Source organism: Alosa pseudoharengus, unplaced genomic scaffold, assembly GCF_046254945.1.
Source record: "Alosa pseudoharengus isolate Yale_2024_CS ecotype anadromous, Long Island Sound unplaced genomic scaffold, YU_APseudo_1.1 YU_APseudo_1.1_scf_18, whole genome shotgun sequence".
In the NCBI taxonomy this organism is placed as follows: domain Eukaryota; kingdom Metazoa; phylum Chordata; class Actinopteri; order Clupeiformes; family Clupeidae; genus Alosa; species Alosa pseudoharengus.
Window position 1 is genome coordinate 8,755,642 of NW_027468650.1, and position 25,000 is coordinate 8,780,641.

The window sequence follows — 25,000 nt, forward strand, 5'->3', positions numbered from 1 at the left end:
TCCCCTCTCTTCCAGAGGACTCTGAGGAAGATGCATGAAGCATCGAAACGTTAGTCCCTTTTGTGCACCTTAATTAAAGTTTATAGCTACTACATCTGTGCTGCTCCGAATTTTTACTTTTATATTTTGACATTTATATCATATTGTCTACATTTATATTAGTAGCATGGCAGTCTATGGAGTTTGCCACTCCAATTAGCATCGGGATGGTGAGCTACACAGACACCTGAGATGCACAACTGAAAGAAGCTCACAGGGGCACAGAAGCCACAGTGTAGCTAGTTTGGACTCAACACAGCCTTCACAAGCGGCAGGAGAGTGCCCTAGGAAAGCTCATTTGCACTATGCGTTACTTGTATTTATTCGTTCTTCGATGCCAAATCACAGAGCAGTGGTGTAGTGTTTCTTTTTGCCTTCTTTGCCAGGGCTTTTAGTTTGAAGTGGATACTGTACCTCTGCTAAAGGCAATGTGACCACACTAGGGAATCTCAAAGCTGGATTAGAGACCTCAGTGTTGCCTGCGATTTCACCAGACACAAAGTTCTGAGGTCGAGGGATGACACTGACCCATCTTTGTGTCTGAGGCCCCGCGTGGGATTTGGGCAGGATGAAAGCTACGTGTGAGGCTGCGTGTGGTGTGGATGAGGGAGACTCACCTGGTAGCCCGAGTCGTTGCAGGTCATGTAGCATTTACCACAGTTGATGCACATCTCCTCGTCTATCAAAGCCTGCACTTGCTCCTCATTGTTGAGCTCCTGGTAGGCCCCGATATGCTTCAGAGCCCTACCAATCACGTCCTGTGTACACACACACACACACACACACACACACACACACACACACACACACACACACACAAGCCAGGATCAAAAGACATACTTTGAGTACATCACAATGTACATTATAGGGAGTTGAAAGCAATTAAGGGAAATGAAAAGACGAAAGCGTAGATGGTAGTCATGATCAAGGACAATAGTCAATATTTGAATGGATTCTTTTTTTTTTTTCACTTTAATTATGTCTGTGCAACTGTGCCTTTGGAGCAAGGAAATTTCATGTTAAATACAATATAACCAACGGAAACAGAGTATGTCAAAAGCCTGTCATGTTCAAAACACCACAAAAAAAAAGACAGGAACCACTGGCCAAAATGTACACCTGTAAGATGTTTTCCCCTTACCCTGACAGATGGAACGGGCCCCTTAGGGGAGAAGGTTCTCGGTCCCTTGGGCTCCTCTGTCATGTTGGGCTCCTGGTCTCTGAGCCTCTGCTTGTAGATTGCCAGAGCCCGTTTCCGCTGCTGAAGGAAGGGCCCGAAGCTGGGCAAACTCTGAGCGAGAGACAACAAAGTGATGGGTGATTTACAAAAACAGCCCATTATCTTACAGACACTTACAAGAGAAGCTTCATTTGCTCAATTACGATGCTTTTACCGGATTTTGTTGGAGCTTTCACAGCAGTAACTGGCAAGAGGCTTAACATCATTAAATGTATAGCCACTTTACCACCTTCCTAACATAAAGCTTCTTTATTTTTACTTTACTAGAATGCCATTGTAGTTTAATTCCTCTTGAAAAATATATGCTTTAATCTAAGTTGTTCAATGTGGCCGAATTCCAGTTTTACTTATTCATAACTACCAAATTATCTTTGGAGCCACTCTGCAGTAAATTATGCTCTTTTATTCTCTTTTTTTGGTGTGTGTGTGTGTGTGTATGTGTGTCCTTTAAGGGCTGTCTCTGTCAGGAACATCGGTGTTTTCACTCTCACCGCGGTCATCGTGTCACAGGGCTCCCATGGAAGCGTGTGTGTGTGTGTAGCGAGAATGCCTCACTGCTGCATCCCTCATTAAGGCATTAGCAGAGAACAAACAAGAGGAGAGTGGAGAAAGCGAGGCCGCCGATGCCAACCGTACTGACCAAATTAACCATAGGCTGTTTGCTTTGGCACCAGGGCCTGAGATGATGTTATTGTTTTAGTTTTTCTTTTTCTTGCTTCAAAAATTAATGAGATCCTCTCAGTCAACATCTAACAGTTTAGCGTGTTTCAATATACAAAGGGACTTCTTTTGTTGTCTTCGAAAAAGTCGAACAAAACCTCTGTTCCATTTTTGTTCTATTCTGAAAAACATGTATCATTTGAATGGCTGGCAAAACAACACACAACAATTTGGTTTTCCCCATTTCTCACCTGGGGTCCAAATTATATCTCTTTTCCCAAACTGCTCCTTGAGTGTTACCAAAACTGTTTGTGTATCAACGAGTGGAATAATACCTCCCGGATGGTCACAGTGTGTGATTTCCAAGAGATTATTGCCCTACCCTTACCCCATTTGCACCTTTTGCAAAGCCCTGTACTGTAAAATCATGCAATATATTTGCAAAAATATTCATTCACCATTTGGGCTTAAGACATTGCCGTGTCAATGAACAGGAATTACTTGCTTACACAAAAACGGGTTGCTAGAAGCGATTCCACTTGATATATTTTTTTCAGTGGTATTGTAGGAAACATTCTGCTAACCACTTAAAGTCATTTTCCTTTCTTCCTCCCAGGAGAGCAAAATAGTCCAAAACAAATGGAAATACATTCAATGTTTCCAGAATTCAATTTAACCTTAGTAGGAACACATCATACGTGGCTGTGCAGTAATCATTTCTCAATGTTAACAGACTTGCTTCTTGATTTGCCCATTGGGGAAAACATAAAGTAACAGTGGTCTCAGCTATGCCAATAGCAAACAGAGACCAAAACACAATGCAATAAGTAAGAACCGGTCACATGTTCTGCAGTAATTGAAAGGATCTGCAGCGATGTCGGCCTCTTGATGCCGTGGAATGGATGCACTCCTCTAATCTGTATTCACAGACCAAAGTGAGAATGGAGGACTTTTGATATTGAGATGATCTCATTTGTCCAGTTTTTTTTTTTTTGGTAAAAGATGGTCTCTGCCACTGCTTCAGAGAGGAAATAACAGACAATGAGTTGAGAAAGAAGGGGACACAGTCAAACACACAGACAGAGATAGTTTGGTGGGCAAAGGTCTGGAGACTGAATTCTTGTGAGCACACAGCTCTGTGTGTGTGTGGGTGTGTGGGTGGGGTGGGGTGGGGGGGGGGGGGGGTTGGAGCCATGGTGCAGCGTGGTGAGGCGTGGGACTGAGGGGGAGATGGTGGTGGCAGTGATGGGGCACTCGGAGCTCTCCCCCAGCTCTGCGGCACTGGGTCTGATTACAGCACCGTTGGCCTCGCCGGCAACACAGGTGATAAAGATCCATTCTAATGGAATGCATGCAAATGTGAAATTAATGCCTTCCATTTCAATCTCCACCTCCTCTCCCCCATCCCCCTCATGTTCCTCTCTGTAGTCTTTCTCTCTCTCTCTCTCTCTCTGTCTCTCTCTCTGTCATTCTCTATCTTCCATGATTCACAGAGAGCTAATTTGACGTCGGGGTGCACCCAGTCACCCCATTATCATCACACACAGCTGGTGTTAGGGTGGGTGATGAGTGTGCACGCTTGTATGTGTTTGTGTGTGGCGGGATGCAGTATGTTTGGCCCTCTTGGTGCAGTGTTTGTGTGTGTGTGTGTGTGTGTGTGTGTGTGTGTGTGTGTGTGTGTGTGTGTGTGTGTGTGTGTGTGTGTGTGTGTGTGAGAGAGAGAGAGAGGGGGTGACATTAGTGTATCTGTTTTCCCTCTCTCTCTTCTCTTTTTTTCCTCTTTCTCCATTTCCTGCCGTGTGCTTAAGTGGAGAAGTACCTGCTCGTGGTGATTTCCCCCAGATTACCATATTCATGACAGCGCAGAGAGAGAGAGAGAGAGTAAGGGATAAAGAGAGAGAGAGAGAAAGAGAGAGAGAGAGAGGAAGGGATATATAGAGAGAGAGAGCTCAGCACACACCGCTGCTCCAGGGCGCATGAGAGGCATTACCCTCCGCCTGGCAGGCCGTTTGTCTCCAGGCTGGGGGGGCCACAGTCACCGAGAGAGAGGGAGGGAGAGAGAGAGAGGGAGAGAGAGAGAGAGGGAGAGCTCAGGGTGGGGGTGATAGGGAAGGGGGTCGAGAGGGAGAGAGAGAGAGAGCGAGAGAGAGGGAGAGCTCAGGGTGGGGGTGATGGGGAAGGGGGCCGAGAGGGAGAGAGAGAGAGAGAGAGAGAGAGAGGGAGAGCTCAGGGTGGGGGATGATGGGGAAGGGGGCCGAGAGGGAGAGAGAGAGAGAGAGAGAGAGAGAGAGAGAGAGAGAGAGAGAGAGAGAGAGGGAGAGCTCAGGGTGGGGGTGATGGGGAAGGGGGCCGAGTGGGCCGGGGCGAGGGTGCAGCAGTCCGCTTGCCTGTCTCTTCTTTATGTAAATAGCAGCTTTGCCAGCAGAGCACGGCGCCAACAGGACACGTCAGTGCGTCTCTGATGAGTGAGCCAATCAGAGGCATGGAGGGGGGTGGGGGGTTCGGAGGCATGGAGGAGGGGTGTGCCGGCTTATTCATTTTAGCCCCTCTGAAAGTTCGCCAAAGGCAGCAGAGTAACGGGTGGGGAGAGAAAACCTGCTTGCTGTCGCAGTTATTTTCTGCCACAATAGAAAAATATATGAATGAGTGGATCAATATGTCACTTTGCATTCATCACATCGCATCAGAACTGAAGTAAAAATAAATAAATAAAAAAACACACACTTCAGAGGGATTCTGGGTCCCCAGTCGTACGGTACCCTTATTTGTTAATGTCTCCAAAAAACAAATCAGGTTTTCAGTTCAAATTGAGGTCACTGAAATTGAATTGCCGTTCTTTACCCTGGCAACTGTTTGGTGAGGTGGACCTGGAATGGCCCTGCAGACAGCCCCCCCCCCCCCGCCCCCCCATCCCTGTGTTGCAGTAACAACTACATCAGCAGCCATGTGGATCAGGGTGGTGCTGAAACTGGATACTCTTAAAAACTGCAGTTGAAAATGCTGTTTAAATTGTGTTTACTCGACATAGTGAAAATGAGCTAAGTGCTGCAGAATGTATCGGTTGCAAACACGATCAATATTTAATGAGATATAAATGCTCCCCCTATAAGGCTGGCTCCCAAATACACCCTGTAGGGTATATATACATTATATAACTCCTTGGCTCGAACGAAAGAGAAATATTGGGCTAATGGCTTTAACTAATACTTCAATGTAAATGCAATGATAATGATGATGAAACGCAATCCCTTTCACATTGGACTAACTCCCAGACATGTCTTTTCCCATTCACACATCGGTTGCTGATAACACACCAAAGCAGTAAAATTTCTCCACTTTGAGCTGAAGATGCCCCACCATCCGACCACAAGATGCACTCCAGCCTGTAATGTCTTATGACACTGCTGCGGCCGCCGTGTGTACAGAATAAAGTATTAATTCGGTGTCAGCTCCAATGAACCCTTAAACGATGATCAAAGAGCTCGATCCACACCGACTGCAGCAGGTACAGCTGGGGGGGGGGGGGGGGGGGGGGGGTGGCGGTCGAGTTCATCCACATGTGTTTTTTTTATTTCATTTTCTCCCCCTTTCCCAACGAGAATCTGAAGGCTAGCCTAGCTCACAAGGCCATTCACTTGAAAGCAGAAGCGGGCAGCTTCAAAGCTCCGGTGGACTCTAGCTACGCACATCCCTGCCAGCCACTTTCTCCTCCGTGGGGTCTTTAACTGCCAGCCCTCCCCCCTATATGATAAAACATTAAGGCTTACCGCTCGGCAAAATGCACATTGCCATTAAGGAAAGACTTTAGGTCATGAGTCTAAGACGCGAGGAGGAGAAAAAAAAAGAAAAGAAGAGGAGAAAATAAACCCATAAACAACCCAGAGGCATAATAATTGTGCAATTTATCCTCACTAAACTACTGCAGCGTGCCATAATTAAATATGAAAACCTAAATTTATCTCACAGTCTTCAGCCCTCATTAATTTAAACCTGGGACAGCAGCACAGGGTCCTAATCCGCCCTGCCGAAGTCCCCAAGCTTCAGTCTGCTCCTCGCTGGCCATTACAAAGCATTAAAATGTATATTAAGGCTCGGCAGCCCATCAACATCAAGCGTGGGGGGGAAGAGGGACTATCCAGGGAAGGGCAGGCCTGGGCGGCCACACAAAGACAGGAGGATACTCACTTAGCCTCATTAAGGCCTGCGCTGCCTGTGGTGGCAGGGTAGGGGGGGGGGGGGGAGGCCCTGTGTTCTGCATGATGGCGGCCTATTTGTTGTGTAATAACTCTGCCGGCGCTCTATTGAGAAGTTGCCAGAGCCGGTGAGCTGTGTCTACTTTAATGAAAGGTGCTGGGTGGGCACGCGCGTGGCGCAAAAAAATAAAACTCATGTCTTCAGCAATCACACCAAACTCTACTAATTGGATGCATTTTTTCTCCTCTTCTTTCTACCACCATCCCCCCTTCCTCTTCTAAGACACACACACACACACACACATACACACACTTCTACACAAACACAGATGAAGGGGAGGGAAAACACGACAACATGACAACAAAACCAAACGGGTCGTCATCGGGTTTGATTTGCCCATGTGTTTCACTTGCTCTGTACTCCTCCCGAAGTTCTAATCAGGCGCGGGTTTCCGCGGAAGCAACAAATAACCCATTAAAACATCTGTGACTTCATAAATAATGTATTTACGGGGGAGAACACTCGCCTGACGTGAGATACAGTCAGCACACAACGCCGTTTTTTTTTCTTCTTTTTTTTTAAACGCAGATACAAAATGATCAATGCTGGGGAACAAAAAATCAGCTTGTGGCACTTCTCAGCCACCCTTCAAAAAACTACAAATCTGCAATTAAAGGAGGGAAAGTGCCTCTTAATGAGGGTGGCAGCCCTTTCCGCGTGGCCCAGCGGTTATGCTTCTCCCAAGCAAGTATCACAAGCCCCTGGTACCAGTGCACTAGCCAAATTGGTAAACATCCTCAACCCGTCATGGTCTCAGATGCTAATCGTTAAATCATATGGACTCGTGTCTCCCAAGATAATTACTTCCTCTATCCAGGGTGATCAAATGAACGTAGCATCTAATGTGGTCGTTTTTTCCTACACAAATACTCCTCCACTGTCAAGGCACAAACACACAGAAAAATAAATAAATCACTGCTGTTGCCTTGCCTTTGTACTTTCAACCCCTGTTGCATCCATGGCTAAAAGGCGCCATACGCTAACAAAAGAAGGTAGCGCACTAAGAGACCATTGCCCTCAGTCTCTGGGGCGAGATATGAGCAGGGCTAATGAAAGATCCCATAGAGAAGGCAGACAGGGACGGCAATAACAGTCCATCTTCCCGGGCCGGTCAGCCTAATGGGCTAGGGGACGGCTTGCTCCCGCCATGACTCCTCTAACGCTAATGCACCGCCTGCCTAGCGCACCCCCGGCTCAGAACGTCATACCCAAACGCTTCCATATGCTGTCGTAAATAAGGCTCATTTTAATTGGGAGTGTCACATTAAGGACGGGGAGCTTTCCATGCTGATTGCGATAAAAAAAGGAAAGGGGGGAAAATGAGTGGGTGTTCAGCTCTGATGAGCAGAGTGTCATTGGTTTAGCAAACATGGAAAAAAGGAAATGTGTTATCATTTGAATATGAATAGTTGGGGGTTGTGTGGGTCTCTATCTTTTTCTGCTTGTGTCCACCCATTACTACCTCTACCCATCAATCAATGAATGTTGTCACTCGCTTTCTGTGTCTACATGTATCTGTCCGTATGCCTGTCAATCCCTTTATCTGAGTGTAGGCCTACTAAAGTTTCTATTAGTCATTTTTATCTAACACATGCACATTCACATTCTGTTTTTTCCCCTTCGCCAAATGCCATATGTTTGTCCAAGTCTGGCCAGAACCGCATCAGTTTGGTTCTGGTTCACCGGAAACACACTTCTGTGTAAACAGTTCCAATTACACTAATTATATATCCCCTGGTGGGTATGTATATTTAAATGAAGCACAGGAGGCAGTGCAGTTTGTAAATTCTGTGCCACCTGTTATTTCACGGTATCAGGCAATAAAATGGGAAATAGTGATTTCACATCATAATCAGAAAGTAGAAAGCCTACGCAGTAATATCTGAAATCAAGCTTTGTGCATGAGAGTAGCTGATGATATCTGTCTTTTAAAAAGCCCTCCTGCCCCAACACCCTTAGCATAACCAAAACAACACAAACACATGCACATGCACACAAGCACATAAATTATGACACACAGACATGCACATACACACACACACACACACACCAGGACACATACACACACCGAGACACTCAGACACACGCACACGCACACACACACACACACACACAGGGAGAACAAGCATAGCTTTTCAGCCCCCCACAGCGAGGGCCAGATCTGTCTGGCTGAGGGCTTCATTAGCTCCTCATGCCTGCCAGGCTACACCGTGCCTCACAGCCGGCTAACTCACTGCTTAAGATCCCCCACCTTCCTCCCTTCCCTTCCCTTCCTCTCCCTAACTACATCCCCTCTGCCTTCTCGCCACTGGGGGGACCAGAACCACCACCCACCCACCCCACCTGCGCCTGGCAGTGGTGATCCAGAGAGGACTAAGTGGGAGTAGGGAGCGCAGACCACAGCTCCTGCCCTGCTGGAGGGGAGGAGGGGGGGGCTGTGGGGCCATGCTGTTAGCACCCCCAACACCCCCTCCTCGCACTGACACACACACACACACCTACACACCCACCCTTTCCACCCTCTCCTCTCTCTCCTCTGTCTCTCTGGGACACTGAGGCACGCCACTATCTTGGCTGCCAAAAGCACACCTGTGGTTTGGAGATTTGCCCCCCCCCACCCCCCCCACCCCCTCTCCCCCCTGCGCACGCCAGCAGGGAGCGCGAGCTGCTCCTGCACGTCACAATCTGTGTTTAGCAGAGTAGTGAGCCTCCAAAGACACAAACTTTTATGCACCTCGTTTTACACACTTACACAAAACTTTGTTTTATTATTATTTTATTTTTGGATCTCTTACGGTATTATGCTGCACATACACCAACTCTTACTTTTCAAAGACATTTAGCTGAAACAAAAGTCCTTGACAAATCCATGTGAACGGTTTGTATTATGTATGGCGAACTAGGGCCAATTATACCAAGATGTCAGGCAGAGTACATCTCGCCTTTGCTACTTCATTCTGAAAACAATTTGATTCAAAGAATTCTTCACTTCAAAAGCAGTTGACAGACATCACAAGACTTTGTCAGCTAATGGGAGTTGTTTAGTTAGTTCTCTCTGGTGTTCTTTCCATCCGTCTTGTCATGCATGCCAACCCCTCACACAGGTGTGCAGCTTTATCGACACCTTGTCACTCGTGCACTTTGAAGTGCCTCTGTTTATGCTGGTGTCTTCCTAAATGAACGGGTAAACATGTTCACTCTTATGCATCAAGTCGTTCATTCACTGATCTCTTCGACTGCACTAAGCAGCTGTCCTGGTGACTTATATGTGAATACAATCACTCAGTTCATTTCCATATGCACTTGCTTATTCACTCAATCAAACCACTCTGTCACTCATTCATTCACTCACCCATTTATTCACTCACTCACTCACTCACCCACCCATTTATTCACTCACTCACTCACTCACCCACCCATTTGTTCACTCACTCACTCACTCACACATTTACTCACTCACTCGTTCGCTCGCTGTACTCACTTTCTTTTCTCACAGTTCACCTAAAGGGCACTCCAAGGCATTTCAGTCATAGCTCCAAAATGCAATTTTAGCCTACAATCTTAGATGAATGATATGACATTAGAACAGGTCTGAGTCTCTTCTTGTGTGGTCTGGGGGATGCAGTGAATCGCCCGGAGGCGTCAGCCTTCTCGTGACCCGTGTGCTGAGTGACTTTTCTCCCCACTGTATATATCCATGATCCGTGCATGTCGGGGAGAAGCTAGCAGCAGCAGTAGGAGTGCCTGGGGAGGTCTGGGCCAAGCCTCCATGTCTGCCGTGATGTTTCTACATGACACCACATGGCTTTCCCGCACCACTGCCTCCACAAACCCCGAACTCGCTAGACACCACTACAAAACGACGCCTGCTGCTGCTACTGCTGCTGCTGTGGCTGCCGCTGTCGTTATTGTTGCCGGCGCGCTGACAAGTTAGGACAATAATGTACCCGTTGGCATGGAAATTACTCGCACTTATCACCTCTCAGATACGACCCCCCCTCCTCCCCCCCCAACCCTCAACCCCCCACTCGCTTCTTTGCTCCTCTCTCCCTCGCACGGGCGCTTGTGGGGCATTAGCATTTAAACGATTACGTTGTGCCAGCACCGCGTCCTGCAGCCGACGTACTGAGGAGTGGCAGCCGGAACGTGGTCATGAAAGCGAGGCGCGGGCTTCAAAGCAATTCGCTCGCCTAGTTTATTAATGGGGGGGGGGGGAGGGTGTGATCTGATAAAAATGCATCTAATGCTGTTCTTTGAAAAGAGTTTACTGAAGTTTTTTACTGGAGCTCATTTGTGTGTTGCCTAATATTCGGCGTACACAAATGGGAAAGATTAGCGATGAAGTGTAGATGCCATGAGTAGTCTGCCGCGTGAAGCAACAAAAGAGTTGCCTTTGTCAAATCTCATTTTCAGACGCCGCTTTATTGCCCTTGTATGAGTGTTTTGTGCCGAGTGGAGGCACTTGAACAAAAGTAATAAACACAAACTACACATGCATAGACACACACACACACACACGCACACACACACTCACTCTCTCACACACACACACACACACACACACACAAAACAAAACAAACATTCACAATACAATCTGCAATTCCAGACTTTTGAGTTTGCCTAAGAGGATGTGGAATATTTTGTGCCATATTGTTTATTTGATGGGGATTCACAGTGTGCAGTGTGTGTGAATGTGCTTTGATTGAGGTGATAGACTGGCAGACAGACATTCTTCCCTATCTGTAATGTACAGTAATAAAAGACGCATACAATGGATGCACTCTGCTTCCTGTGAAGGCAAATTAAAGCTTCCTACTGTGGTGCAAAATAAATAATAATAAGAATAACGATAAACAAAATTCCTCCACTTTGGGCCTAGGCATTCACATTTAGCAAGGCAAAGCAATTATGAAACATTTTATTCTCGCCTGATAATAACAACATGGTGTGAAATGGCTGGATAAAAGTATAGATCAGAAATGTTAATGTAAAGCTAATGAATACCTTGCACTGTCTGCAGGGGGAGTTGACCATGTGGTTAGCCTAATGGACATCTACAGGTCTACGGTCAGAACACATAAAGCTTCCACCATCTAATGGGTACTGTTGCTCTCCGTGCTGAGTGATATTTACGTACAGTAGATAGGCCATTATGGGTGAGGCGGTTGGGATGCTAAGGTCACTCACCTTCCCCACAAGGTCCTCCAGGCGGGGCACGGGCTTGCCCTTCTGGTGGCGGGCAGTTGGCGGGGACTGGCCATCCCAGTCCTGGAGCTCCTCAAGGCTCTTCAGGTAGAGCAGGGCTTTCAGGCCGAGGCAGTAGTCCTCGATGAGGGTGAAGTCCTGATTTTGTACAGCGCTGCACACCTGGAACAGGGGGAAAGGGACAAAGCCATGCATGCACACACACGCACACACACGCACGCGCACGCACACGCACGCGCACACGCACACGCACACGCACGCGCATGCACACGCGCACACACGCACACACACACAAAGAGAGAGAGAGAGAGTACAGTGATATATATAAAAGTGTAATAAAAATAATGAACAAAGCTGACAACCTGAAAACAATATTCACAATGGCGCCGTCCACATGACATGCATTCTGAATCCAGTCCCACGGAGAACTGAACAAACCATTTCATTCCACTGTCAGAAAAAAAGTTCTCCATCCACAGTCCAGTGCTTAAGCAGATTTAGATTAGGCTCACTGATGAGCGCCATCAAAGCACTTCCATTGGTTTTTCAGGGAGGGTTGTCTCATGAGCACGGCGTGCCAGGGGACTCCCCGTCCTTTGTGGAGTCTGCGTGTGTGCGTGTGCGTGTGCGTGTGTGTGTGTGTGTGTGTGTGTGTGTGTGTGTGTGTTTGTGTGTGTGTGTGTGTGTGTGTGTGTGTGTGTGTGTATGTGTGTTTGTGTGTGTTTGTGTGTGTTTGTGTGTGTGTGTGTGTGTGTGTGTGTGTGTGTGTGTGTGTGTGTGTGCACTCATGGGTGCATCTCTCTGGTGCTACTCCAGCAGCAGCCCACCCCGAGTTCTCCGCATCAGGAGATAAGAGGCGGCGCTATCGGCCCGAGGCATCTCTGAGCTGACACCGGCCTGTGCCAACTGAAGGCTGAGCCTCTGGCGGATTAGAGCGTTTAAAACGCACACACACACACACACACAGCATGCTACAGCTAATGCTAATCATTGCCGGCAGTCTCAGCCAATCGATGCGGAGCGGCCTCTTCACAGACACACGGCTTCATATCTTTACATTCATATGATGACTTCTTTTTTCTTTCTGTTCACAATGTCTAATCAGGATTATCGGTTATAATGCTCAACGTATCTACAAAAGTCAAAACAAAGGATTTCTTCTGCAATGTGTGTGTGTGTGTGTGTGTGTGTGTGTGTGTGGGGAGGGGGGGGGGGAACTGTAAGCAGTGCTGTGTCATTTGTGTATTTAAAAATTAAATCGCAGGCAGAATACCCCATGCTGGGAAAATGGGGACATTTATTCTACCCGGCTCCTGCTTCCAGATATGTTTTCATTAGGATTCTCATTTGCATAAAACTTGTTACTCTGCACTGTTGCGGAAGGCGTGCGGGTATGTGTGTGTGTGTGTGTGTGTGTGTGTGTGTATGTGATTGTGGGTTGAGGAGTTGTACTCTGCATCAGACTGCAAGGACAAACAGTGCCAGATACAATTTGATAGCATAACCCCATCAAATGCTGGACACGCACATTAACGACTAACTTACACACACAACAGGAACTAATAGCACAGATAAGCCTGGATGAGCAACACAGTCTTCATATTACGATGAGAAAGAAAAAAAACACATGAATTGATTTGAATACTGGCCATAAATAATGTGTCTCTCTCAGAGACACACACACACACACATACATACACAGAGCACTGCGAATGACCCCTGCTCTCTCCTCTAGGTGCTGAACCCTGTGTCTCTGACCACTAATGAACACATACCTGGCAGGCCTGTACAGGTTCGTCAGATCAAAAGTTGCACAACACATTTGATATGGCTGTTAATGAGGTGGGGATGGGTGGAAGGGGGTGAATATATGAGAAAGAATGGCGCCCCTTCATGAATCCCAATGAACACAACAGCTCAGCTCAGTAGTCGGAATCCACAGCGTTGACTGGCTGGTGCTGAGAAACAACAATGTTGGCAAAGCTTTCAGGTGATGCTCATGCTCATAACATGTGTACTGTGAGACAGTCTGCCCGACAGAAAGTGGATTAGAATTGTCATGGCACACATTAGCAATAAATAAATAAGAAACACACACTCACCCATCCACCCACACACATATACAAAGAGAGAGAGAGAGAGAGAGAGAGAGAGAGAGAGAGAGAGGAAGAGATGGAGAGAGAGAGAGAGAGAGGGTTCTTTTTGCCCTGGATCTACAGTGTACACTGTAAAATCATAAGCTTGTTGTGTGGTGAGCAGGAGAATGTCCATTAGCGCTTTTCATTTGCTTCCGAACATCAAAGATGCACTGCCCAGCCATGGAGCATTTAGCGCTAATGCAGCCGACTCCTGAAATAAATCGAAGTGAGAATTTCTAAGTAGTTTCCAGGCAATTGAGACAGCAGGTCCTTTTTATCTGCACAGAAAAACTGTGGCTGAGCATTGATTTCAACTCCTTCTGAGATCTCAAATGCTTTTAGATTCCCTGCTCCCTCTTTCTGTCTCTCCCTTTCTCTCTTCGTTTTCTCTTTCTCTGTCTCTCTGCCCTTCTATTTTCAGTGATACAATTCTGGCATTTAGCAGAAAACTCTCCTCTTTTCAAAAAACGAGGGAGAAAGATTAATTTGGCCTGGCATCCAAATGTTACGTTGACTATGTATGAACCTCGTGTCCTTTCGATTTGAGCGATATGACCAATAAGCCAGGGGGATACAACCCACTGATATTTTGCCTTGAAGCTCAGGTGAGCTAACTCAGACTTGGGAAGAGTTGGAGCAGAGGCAAACACATTTTACAAGTCAATGAATATGGCCGATTCTCATTGTGGATAGACTACACTCAGACGGTTAAATGAGAGAAACCTTTACCCTTTTTTATGCACAAAAATATACCAAGCTACTCAAATCAATAGCACAGAGGCACTCGAATTGGAAGCTTGTTAAAAATCATTTTCTTTTCCTTTCCTTTTTTGTGTCTTTTCTTTTTGTCATTCCTCAGCCTTTGCCGCCTTTTCAGCCTTTTTAAAACGAGTGACTGATTCCTGGTGTTTTCTTGGGCACACAAATCATTACATCTACCTAATGATGACTCCTTTATTGCGCCTTGCCACTGTTTACATGCACTGGGAAAGACAAAAATTGCACCCAGGATCATTAACATTGAACTAGCTCAGCCATTAGTGAAATACGGCTCCATTGCTTCCCAAAAGGCCTGCCAATGAAAATGCACTCCAAATCTCAGCCAGTAGCTTTAAGTGAAGCAATTTTACAACCATGTTATGAATTATTATTATTTTTTAAAATCCTTTCCACACCACACAACCATACCCAAAAATGCTCATTATAAATAAGACACAGCATTAACCATTATGTCCCTTTTCCTCTTCCACATTGACACAATGATACGCACTGGGGTGAGACATTAACAGCCAGATCTGATGGAGAGAAGAGAAGTCATTCGGCTCAGGGTGGTGGGAAGAAGTGTGGCAGGGGGAGAGAGAGAGAGAAAGAGAAAGAGAGAGGGAGTGAGAAACCCTTCGGGGTGACTGCAAACAAATGTTTTCGGTAATGAATTAACTACAGGGTATTGATCGGCGAGTGGATGGCATCAGCTCCTGCAGGATCTGGTGCTGGAAACGTTGTTCTATATTAGCTTTCATGGACACGGGCTTTTAACAGTGCGGATACTTATGCACTGGGAAATAAACACCATTTTTTTTTTTTAAATGGAATGAAATACTTAAATGGACTGGAATCCTTAGATGCTGCTTTTAAATATATACTGTAAGAGAGCTGGGTTATCTGTGTCAGGTGGGAACAGCTGCAAGCATATGCCAGATCAGTGCACCTGACGGTTAAGTGTTTGAAAAGAGTCTTGTTTCAGCATCACTCTCATACTGAGCGAATGACTCAGATCCCCTGTTTGGAGGGAATGGCTCTATGTGCTGTTTGAATGGGCCCAATCATATTGTTTGTTCTGCGAAGAATGAATCTGATGCCTAGGTAAATCGTTGAGGGCTCTCTTGAAACAATGTGGCATGCTTCCCCAATATCAGAACAGCCTTCCCATGATTCTATCCTTTCAATGACCACCATTTTAGTCACATTTCAGATGACAAGACACATTGATTTCAGCCCAGGAAAAACGGCCGCTAATTCTATGTGTATTGTAGATCACTGACTCGCCTCATTTTGGTACATTGTGTTGGTGCCTTGGCTTAATGTGTCCACTCTGAAATATGCCGATGTATTTTTCGGAAGTGGCCAGGCAAGTGCAGCCATTATTACGTCCGTGGGTACTGTTCTGATCAACCATGATATTGTCTTCACTTCCTCTGGGTATCAACAGCACAAAACATGGAATATTCCTGCTGAGGACAAACATTCCTAAGAGATTTTGACACAATATGAAAATGCCTTGAAATTTTAATTATGATCTTCTGCTTTACATGTAAACCATTATCATTATCATTCTATAATTACTCAGCTGAATTGCATCAAAGGAGCAAAACCTTTCAAGAACCCTAAGAAACTACAATGGAAAGAAAACATTAGTGAAAATGATTATATTTCGTAAAACGGAACCAGAAATTGAGGCGTTTCAAGGGAGAGCATCCATAATTGAAGGAATTATGATTCAACTGAGAACTCATTATTTATTCCGTAATTAATTTCTCCTATTAATTCAGACAGACAAATCTCAGGATGCACCAGAAGAAAAACAGTCAGATCCCAAGAGTTTTGACTAACAGCCAGGTAGAAGGACCGAATTACCAAAACATTAAATCATGTTAAAAATAGTGGATGTATTTATTCACCGATAGCGATTCAATTTGCATGCTGATTTTCAAACTGATAATTCCCATTGACGCAGTGCATTGTGGGTATGTGACGCTTGAACCACTTCTCAGTTTAAATATTGAACTTTGAAAAATGTCTACATTATTTCTAACTTTTTCAATTAAAACTTTCCCGACATGCAAATAAAAAAAAGCTACAAGCATGAACTTGCTCAACTGGCAAACGAAAGGACGGTTCAACTGGGATTAAATATTCTGGGCAGCAAAAGTAACTCTACTCCATTTTCAGTAGTTCTCTACAGTGAGACTATATCATCTCCCAGCCTCACCTTATGTAAAGGGCTCACTGTAACATGTCATGACTATATTCAATATATATGAAATAACTCCATTATTAAAGGTGCAGTCCACAATTCTATTGCAGTGTACTTTTTTGTCTGACTCAGCGATTCACTCTTCATGGTTCTCTGTATGTGAGCTCAAAACCGCTGGTGTTTGTTTTCCATTTACATAGACATGACGGTGTGCAAAGACGCTCAAATACAAACAAAGGTTTGCTAGAATTACATATTGTATCTTTAAATTGCTTACAAACTGCTAAAACTGCTGCAAGCCAGGCCAACCTTTCTAAGCAGTGCTTCTCACCTGCAGGACAGATGCTCCGGCATGGAGGAACTGCAGCCCTGATTCGGCAGAGTCGATGCCTCCCGTGGCCAGGATGGGGAAGCCGGGGAGAGCTCTGGCGATGGCCGACACCGCCCGCAGGGCTATGGGTCGGATGGCATTTCCTGCAAGAAGGTAAAAACCAAACCTTTGACTGAGGAAAGGGCACCAAGTTACATCTCTGAGTCAGACACTGTCTTGGCTTTTCTTTTTTTTTTTTAAACCGGTGACCAGTGACCTTAAAGCATCATGCATTAGTGGTAAAAGCAGTTACTCATGCCTACGTTTTCAGTCTTATATCACAGGTGACCTCTGCTTATAGATACACTTCATATCTCAGGAGTTAAAAGGGTCCTCCTCCATCTCTTTTTTAGAGGAACCATGTGTTCTCTCCTTCATAAGCATAGCATGTCCGGCTCCTGGGAGTTGTATGCCTTCTAACTTTCCACCCCTCATTTATTTACTTGGGTCTCAATGTCCTGAATGAATTTAAACCTCCACTCCAATTGCACTGACAGATGGAGCAGTTTATCACATTAGATTTAACCTCATTTAGCTGCCAGCCTTTGCTCCCCATTGATCAGTGCCAGACATTGTCTACACTCATTCAGACTTGTAACCACTACAGGGTTGGGTGCAGAGACTGCCGACACACAGATCGACACATGGACACACACGACAACAACAGCCCCAGCTTGCGTTTGTGTCAGGCGGATACAGACTAGACAAAAAACGTCGTTCTTGAGGAGGTAAAACGTCGTTCTCGAGGAGCGCGCACACAGTCCAGTGACAGAGAATGATCGGGACAAGTGAAAAAGACATCCAAACAAGCGCACAGTTCATTTCCTCATGTTGTCTTTAAAATTGATTAACTTAATCTCGTTTGTAATTTCTCCAAAGTCTCTGCAACTGTATACGGGGGAGATGAAACAAACACACGCACAAACACACACTAACAGAAACACACACACATACACACAAACAGAGAGATACTGATTCCTTCCTCAAGATTAATGGGTCTTATCAATATAGGGGTTTGTATTTCTGCAGCTAAACTAATTACCTTTGAGGGCAGACTCATCAAATACATCGCGTCTGGAGGAGTTAAAAACCTGCAAATCTTAAATCGAGCCCAACATTTTTCTTACGCACATAAATACCGCATAACCTTGTGCGGTGAACACAGACAGTCTTGGGGGTTTTTCGCGTCTCATTGGTGTAATAAGACACTAGAGTTGACATACGACACACAGGGCACCATGTTAGGACCTGGCAGCCACCAAGTTTAATACATTAATCTCAGCCGTTCGATGGGTCATTCAGGTGATATGGATTTCGGGCAGCCTCCACCAACCGGTCAGGGAGATTCGGTTTCCTCAGCTCCAATCTGAGCGATGGGCTTATCTTGGCTAACCCTATCCCGCGCACCGACCCGGGAGGAGAGAGTGGGAAGGGAAATAAATGCAATTCCTGACACCTAAAGCCAGTGTAATCTACAGACATGAATTACAGCCTCCTTAGCACAGGGGATGGCTGGGGGGCGATGGCAGTATGTCAGCTGACACTCAAGTGTAAATCCTGCCAGCCTGATAGCACAGAGTCACAACTTCTTTCTGCTGACAGCGAGAGAGAGAGAGAGAGAAAGAGAGAGAGAGAGAGAGAGAGAGAGAGTGCGGTATGAATAAACACAGAGGTCCTATTGAAATTGTGTATTAACACCAAGAGCTGTAGAACTGACAGATGGACAGGGCGCCTTAAACGGACATCTCAGAGATGCAACAGCATCTGCCAGATTAGCTGAGGTCCCAATAGCACCCGACAACACAAATAATAATTTTAAAATTCCATAGTTACAGTATATTGATAAGTTGAACAAGCCTCTTAAGATATAATGTCCAAACATGTATACAACTTCAAGATACACCTCCCCTCACGTTATGAAGTTAATAATATATTCAGAATAAGAATATGTCAATAACTCAAATTTTGCCAGAAATGTCAAAAAGAACCTTATAATTCTAAGGGGACGATGCGCACACACACACACACACACACACACACACACACACACACACACACACACACACACACACACACACACACACACACACACACACACACACACACATAGCCGATGAATGGCAGTAGTTTCCCCTTTGTGCTCCGGCTAGTCCATAACGTGGCCAGCCCTTCTTGTTTTTGTTATGTCCTTCACGACGCGCCGCCTCTCGTTTAAAGGGCTCACCACATCCACGGCCGGCACAAAAGAGCGCCTCTCCAGGGTTTCTTTAGCCCGGCCCGGCCTGCTACTGTACCAGTGGCACGGTGGCCAGCCCTCCGCTCGGAGGCAATCAGAGAGGCGTGTGGTGGCCCCTGTTGGCTAAAGCGCCGTGCAAGGGGGCTGGGGTCAATCAGTCCAGGCTCGGTTTGGCAAGCAGCACACGTAAGGGCCGGCAACTTTTGATGAATAATTCCAAACACACAGGCAGAGATGCAGGCTGAAAGAAGCGAAAGAAGAAGAAAAAGAAGAAAGAAAGAAAGACTGAAAAAAGAGGGGTGCAGCCGTGGACATGGACTGCCCAGGATTTGGCCGGGATCATAAGAGCCCGAGGAGAATCACACAAATACACAGAGGGATTCGAGTGGGAAGGAAATACATGCAGCACCAAAGATCACTACAGCGACCACTTCCCCTCCCCCCGTGACTCCAAACCTCTATCCCAATGCTTCCCTCAGGGTAAGAGGCAGTAAGGCATGGCTTATACATGCACTCCATTGCAGATGTGCACACAGACAGCTGTGGACATCACGGATGCATAGTTGTCTTTATTAAAGGCCGTAGAATCTGCATAGCATCTGCTCTCTAGGGAGACATTGTAAAATGCTGTAAAAGGTGAAAAGACCTGTGTGTTCAGGATGAGGTCTTATGTCATTCAGAGTCAGTGTTGGTATATTCAGGATGAGGTCTTATGCCATTCAGAGTCAGTGTTGGTATATTCAGGATGAGGTCTTATGCCATTCAGAGTTAGTGTTGGTATATTCAGGATGAGGTCTTATGCCATTCAGAGTTAGTGTTGGTATATCTAATTTAGTGTGTTTTAGAGTTGCAGTAAAGGTAATAAATGAGACACTCTAACGTTATTCATGAATATTTGTTTTTGTCTTTAAAGACATACTACCTCTTCCTTTTCTCTCTCTCTCTGTCCTTCTTAAACTTCTATGTATGAGACCATAACTATGACGACCACAGTGGAAACCATACACCTAGTATAATCACCTTCTTCTGGTTTTCTTCGCATCACATATTCAGCTGATAAGGAATCTATTTACACTGTGAATCCCACATCCAGTTCGATACGATTGTGAAGGCGGCCATGTGAATGCATCTCCACCGTGCTACTATAGAGTCGTATAATCGTTAAGATAATTCTGACATTTGCAAAATGTCATCGGTTCACCTTTCTCTTTGATGGCGCAACGGCATTGCATCTGAACCATTAAAAGATAAATACAAAACAGAACAATAGGCAGGGATACAAAATGGAGTTCTTCCATTTTCTGTCTCACAGAGAGAAAGATTACAGTACGGGCCCAAAAACTCAACACATAAGCACTGCTTCAAAACAAACAAACGCACCCGGACAAACAGAAATTACTGCTATTCTAGTCTCCCCTCCATTCTTTTATACTGTAGCTCTGAGATAGGTACATGTCTGCATCTGGCTGATTAAAGCGCCATTGTCCAGAAGCAGCAACCGACTCAGAGTCTGAAGGCAACATTACAATGGCTACAGCTCTTGAACATGTGGATGTATTTTTGTTTTTTTTCTTTCTGCACTTTACAGGAAAATGAAGTAGGGGAGGAAAATGCCTTGGCTGCGATCGCTACGTGCCCCCACTGTGCTCAACATGCAGAATTCAGCATTTTCATATGCTCTTTTGGTATTCCGAGGTCCTGAAAGGCAGCTAACTCTTCACTCGCATGCATACAGCTCAGCTGGGGCAGGGAGAGAGTGAGAGAGAGAGAGATGCAGAGAGAGAGAGAGAGAGAGAAAGAGAATGAGAGAAAGCGTCAGTTATTGGGAAGGTTTATTCTCCTGACATAAGAGGAGGGGTCAAGCGAGGCTCGAATACAGACGAATGCTTCCTGAGGTTCAGGGACTCTCTTCTCTGTTTTCCTTCTCCTCTCTCTCTCTCCATCCCCCTCCCTCCCCTTTTTCTGCACTCGTCTTTTTTTTTTGCATGTGTTTTTTTTTGCATGTGTTGGCCTTATGCAAGCACCAGAGTGTTGTTGGTCTGTGGACGCCGATTGCTATTCAGTGGGCTATAGTTTGGTGTGTGGAGGCACGTCAAGATTGAAAACAATTTAGACCAATCATGACTGCCTTCAGATCTCAAAAAGTTGAGTGCGTTCTGAAGCCGACCACTCGTTGCCTCTATGTGACACAATTCTGACACGGTGGGGAGAAAAAGAGATCTGCTATAATGATGGAGCACACTTGATTAGCTTCAAGCACAACATCACCCACCGTTCCTATGTTTGGGAACTCTCTCTAGCTCTCATTCCTCCTCTCAAAACTATCTTTCTTTTTCCCTCTCCCTCTCTCCATCTTTTCCCTGTCTCAGAAACCTGGTCTAATTCCCCATACAACCCCTCCACCACAGGCTCTCAGAGAAGGGCCCACAAATCGACTTGGGGTGCATGCATTGGAAAACACATGCGAGGACACGTGGAGCTGCTGTGAGCCAGTGTTGCATCAATAAATTATGTGCTGTGTGCTTATTGCTGTGTGCAATGCATTGTAAAAGGCACGTTAGCGCAGAATAAGCATGGAACGTTCAAACGAAAAAGAAAAGAGCTAAGTCTCTGTCAGTGATTAATATTTTTTTTTTGTCATTTTCTGTCTTGAATAGCTAATGCTACCCTGACCCACTACCCTATAAGTCCCTCCTCTGCTATCATTGTCCCCTCTTCTCTTCTTCTTTTCTATTGTTTCTTAGAATTACCATCTTTGGAAAGGGCATCCGCTCTGCCTGGAGGAAAAGACCGGAAACAGCCCTTTGTGACAAAAACTAGACTGCCATTGAAGCCACCCTGAATGCATTAAAATGAAAGAAAAGCCATTTATTACATATTGTCACCATTTTAGACACAAACTCTCTACTTTGCACTGTTTTAAGTTCAAAGTGATATATTAATGATAGCATGTGCTACAGCAAACAGCAATATTAATGCTAATAGATAGCTAATAAGTCTACAGTCTAGATAGATAGATAGATAGATAGATAGATAGATAGACAGATAGATAGATAGATAGATAGATAGATAGATAGATAGATACTTTATTGATCCCCAAGGGGAAATTCAAGGTCTCAGTAGCATACAGACATCACACACAACATGCACTTACAGCAGAAACAATAATATAAGTATATACATATAAAAAACTCCACTGTACAATAGAGACAGTAGAAGATAAAAAAAATACTAAAATACTAAATATACTATTTAAACTAAATCAAATATCCACATTGTGTGCTTAAGGATGATCAAGCATGAGGCGCTTGCAGTGACAGGGCAGGGACTGAGCCTGTAATTCTGTGTGCATGGTAAGGTGCTCTATGGTGGTGCAAATAAGTAAGTCCAACAGTGCAACAGTGCAATAATAAAGTCTAGAGACCAGCATAAAATAAATGTGGACAAAATAAAATAAATAAACATAAGAGAATAATGTATAATGTAGACAAGGTAATATAAAAAACTATATCACTGCAAAGTCTAGGCTTTGCTACTGACTAATGTCTAATGCTGCTCGCCACGTTTACCAAGTAACATAATGGAAACTAATGACACCCAAAGCCTTTTTAAAACTCAGCTCTACTAGCTCCCTCGTGCCTAATGATTCCGAAGCTCAATTATCTCTTCCTTAATCGCAATGTCTTGCAAATTGTCTCCAATTTCTTATCTATTGCTCGTTAATCTAATTAGGGGACTTGCAGTAATAAATGAAGTTATATGTGCTAAAAACCAAATATGGGCACGTTGCAAAAGGCCACGCGTTGTGACGAGCAATGAGCATACTGTAGGCACAGCTGCCACTTGGAGAAGACACAGAACACCGCTAGCTGTTAGCGCTAGTTGTTGTTCAGAATGTCTATGTACACTCTAGTGCACCACAGACATCGTCAAGTAAGTCTGCTCATCACAGCTTCTCTTTAATGATCAAGTGAGAACGGTAAAGGGGGAAAGTAGGGCAACTGAATGTTACATTAAAGCCAAGCCAAATGTTATTTCCTAGATGGCGAGGAGAAGGTCTTTTTTAAACCACCTTTTCTTTGAAAGCCAAAGGCAAGCCTTGATGCCGAACAATCAAATTATGGATAGACAGTCTAGTCTACCCCCCACCCCACACCATCCCCACCCCCGCCCCCCATCCTGAAGGGCCCAGACTGAATCCTGTGCATTTCAAGAGCTTAGAGCCTGAGGGAAATTCAGCTTGACCAGGAGATAAAGAGAGAAAGGTAGATAGTGTGTGTGTGTGTGTGTGTGCCTGTGTGTGTGTGTGTGTGTGTGTGTGTGTGTGTCTGTGCGTGTGTGTGTGAGAGTGTGAGAGAGAGTGAAAGAGAGAGAGAGCAGAAAAGAGAGAAAGAAAACAGATGATGAAGTAAGAGGACAGAGAGAGGGCAAAAGAGAGTGTGTTAGAGAGAGAAACCGAGCGAGACAGAGCAAAAGAGGAAAAGACAGAGAGAGACAGACAGAAAGACAGACAGAGATAGATAGAGAGAGAAAAAATATTCCAGTCATGCATTTTGTCCTAATTTCTCCTTGACTGTATGTGTGTGTGTTATTTTTATGTCTCCTCAGCTTCTATGTCCAGAGACTGGAATGATTGATAGCCTAATCCGGCAACTGTATTACTAGAGTCTCATTGCAGGCTGTGTCCTTATCATTAGCAGTTAGCCTATGGTTACGTTCACAGCTCACTGACTCCTACCGGCCCCAGAGATTTAAGGCTCTGGCCTTTAGAAAATATTTAACATAAAATTGAAATCTTGACAGCGCCGAGAAGCTTCAGTTGTCCTCGGCGAAGGAGGCGCTATTAATTAATCGGGGGGGGGGGGGGGGGGGGGGGGGGGGCTACTGTAGCGTGATCTGTCTAACACAGGCAGCCATGACGTGGATCACCGAAAACACGCTGTGCTAAATTAAAAAGAGGAGCGTGCATGCTCACCCTATTCTCGGGGAGCACTGCCTCTCTCACCCCCCCACCAATTCTCTCATAACCTGGCACGATATGGCAAAGGTGAAGAGCAGGGTAACCGTTAGGTCAATTAAAATGCAAATAAAGGAGAAAGGAAATTCGACAACCTTTCGCTGCATGCCACAGCTGTTTGGACGACTAACCCCCCCCCCCCCCCCCCACCCCTCTCTGCAACACTCAAAAGGTTTATGAGTTGAAAAAGGATGTTACTGGTGTTAAAAAGGAAGGAAGTGTGGTTCAGTTACGACTCCAGGACAAGCACACACACTGTAAATTTGCCTGCACTGTAAATGTTTAGTGGGGTGCTGGGATGTTAGGCAGTGGCAGTGCAGCTGGACGGCTGTGGCCTAATGTGTCGTATACTACTGAGGCTGGTCCATTAAGCTTTGCCCTAAGAGCACACTTTCTATACGGGGCCGGGGGAGACCGGTCATCTTCCCCCGCCGGAGCGCTTTGCGGTCCGCTTCTCCTGAGGGCACGACCGGAACGTGAGACGTGGCGAAAGCGGTGGCCTCAGATCCCGGGCAGAGCGGGGGGCCTTCCAGACACCCTTCGTACGCCTGAGGGCATGTTAGGGGCCAGCAGGTTGACCACTGCAGAGAGACTGCAGGAAGAGGGGAAAAAAACACACACACTGGTCGATACATAACGGATCAAGAAAAGGGCGAGGGAGAAAAGAAGGGGAAGGAGAAAGAGAAAAGACAGAAGGGGGGTGGGGGGGGGGGGGTGGAGGAGAGAGTGAGGGAGTAAATGGGACTAGTATGGTGAGGAGGTGTGATGATTTTGTGGAGTGTGGAGGCTGCAGCATTAGCAGGTGGCTTGGTGTGTTCATCTCTTCAGGGCTCTCTGCATCATACCTTTCTCTCTCATTACAGATTT

At 45.6% G+C, this 25,000-nt stretch overlaps 1 protein-coding gene across 2 annotated transcripts in view; it reads right to left on the minus strand.

Moving 5' to 3' along the window:
- Positions 1 to 25,000, minus strand: part of LOC143130921 (dihydropyrimidine dehydrogenase [NADP(+)]-like) — a 157,461-nt gene that overhangs the window by 1,978 nt on the left and 130,483 nt on the right. For both annotated transcript variants that reach the window (XM_076290207.1, XM_076290206.1), the window contains 4 exons: positions 16,842 to 16,984; positions 11,381 to 11,560; positions 1,181 to 1,330; positions 657 to 797 (listed from right to left, as the gene is read on the minus strand). In XM_076290207.1, the coding sequence (XP_076146322.1) occupies positions 657 to 797; positions 1,181 to 1,330; positions 11,381 to 11,560; positions 16,842 to 16,984 (614 nt within the window). The remainder of the gene's footprint in view (positions 1 to 656; positions 798 to 1,180; positions 1,331 to 11,380; positions 11,561 to 16,841; positions 16,985 to 25,000) is intronic.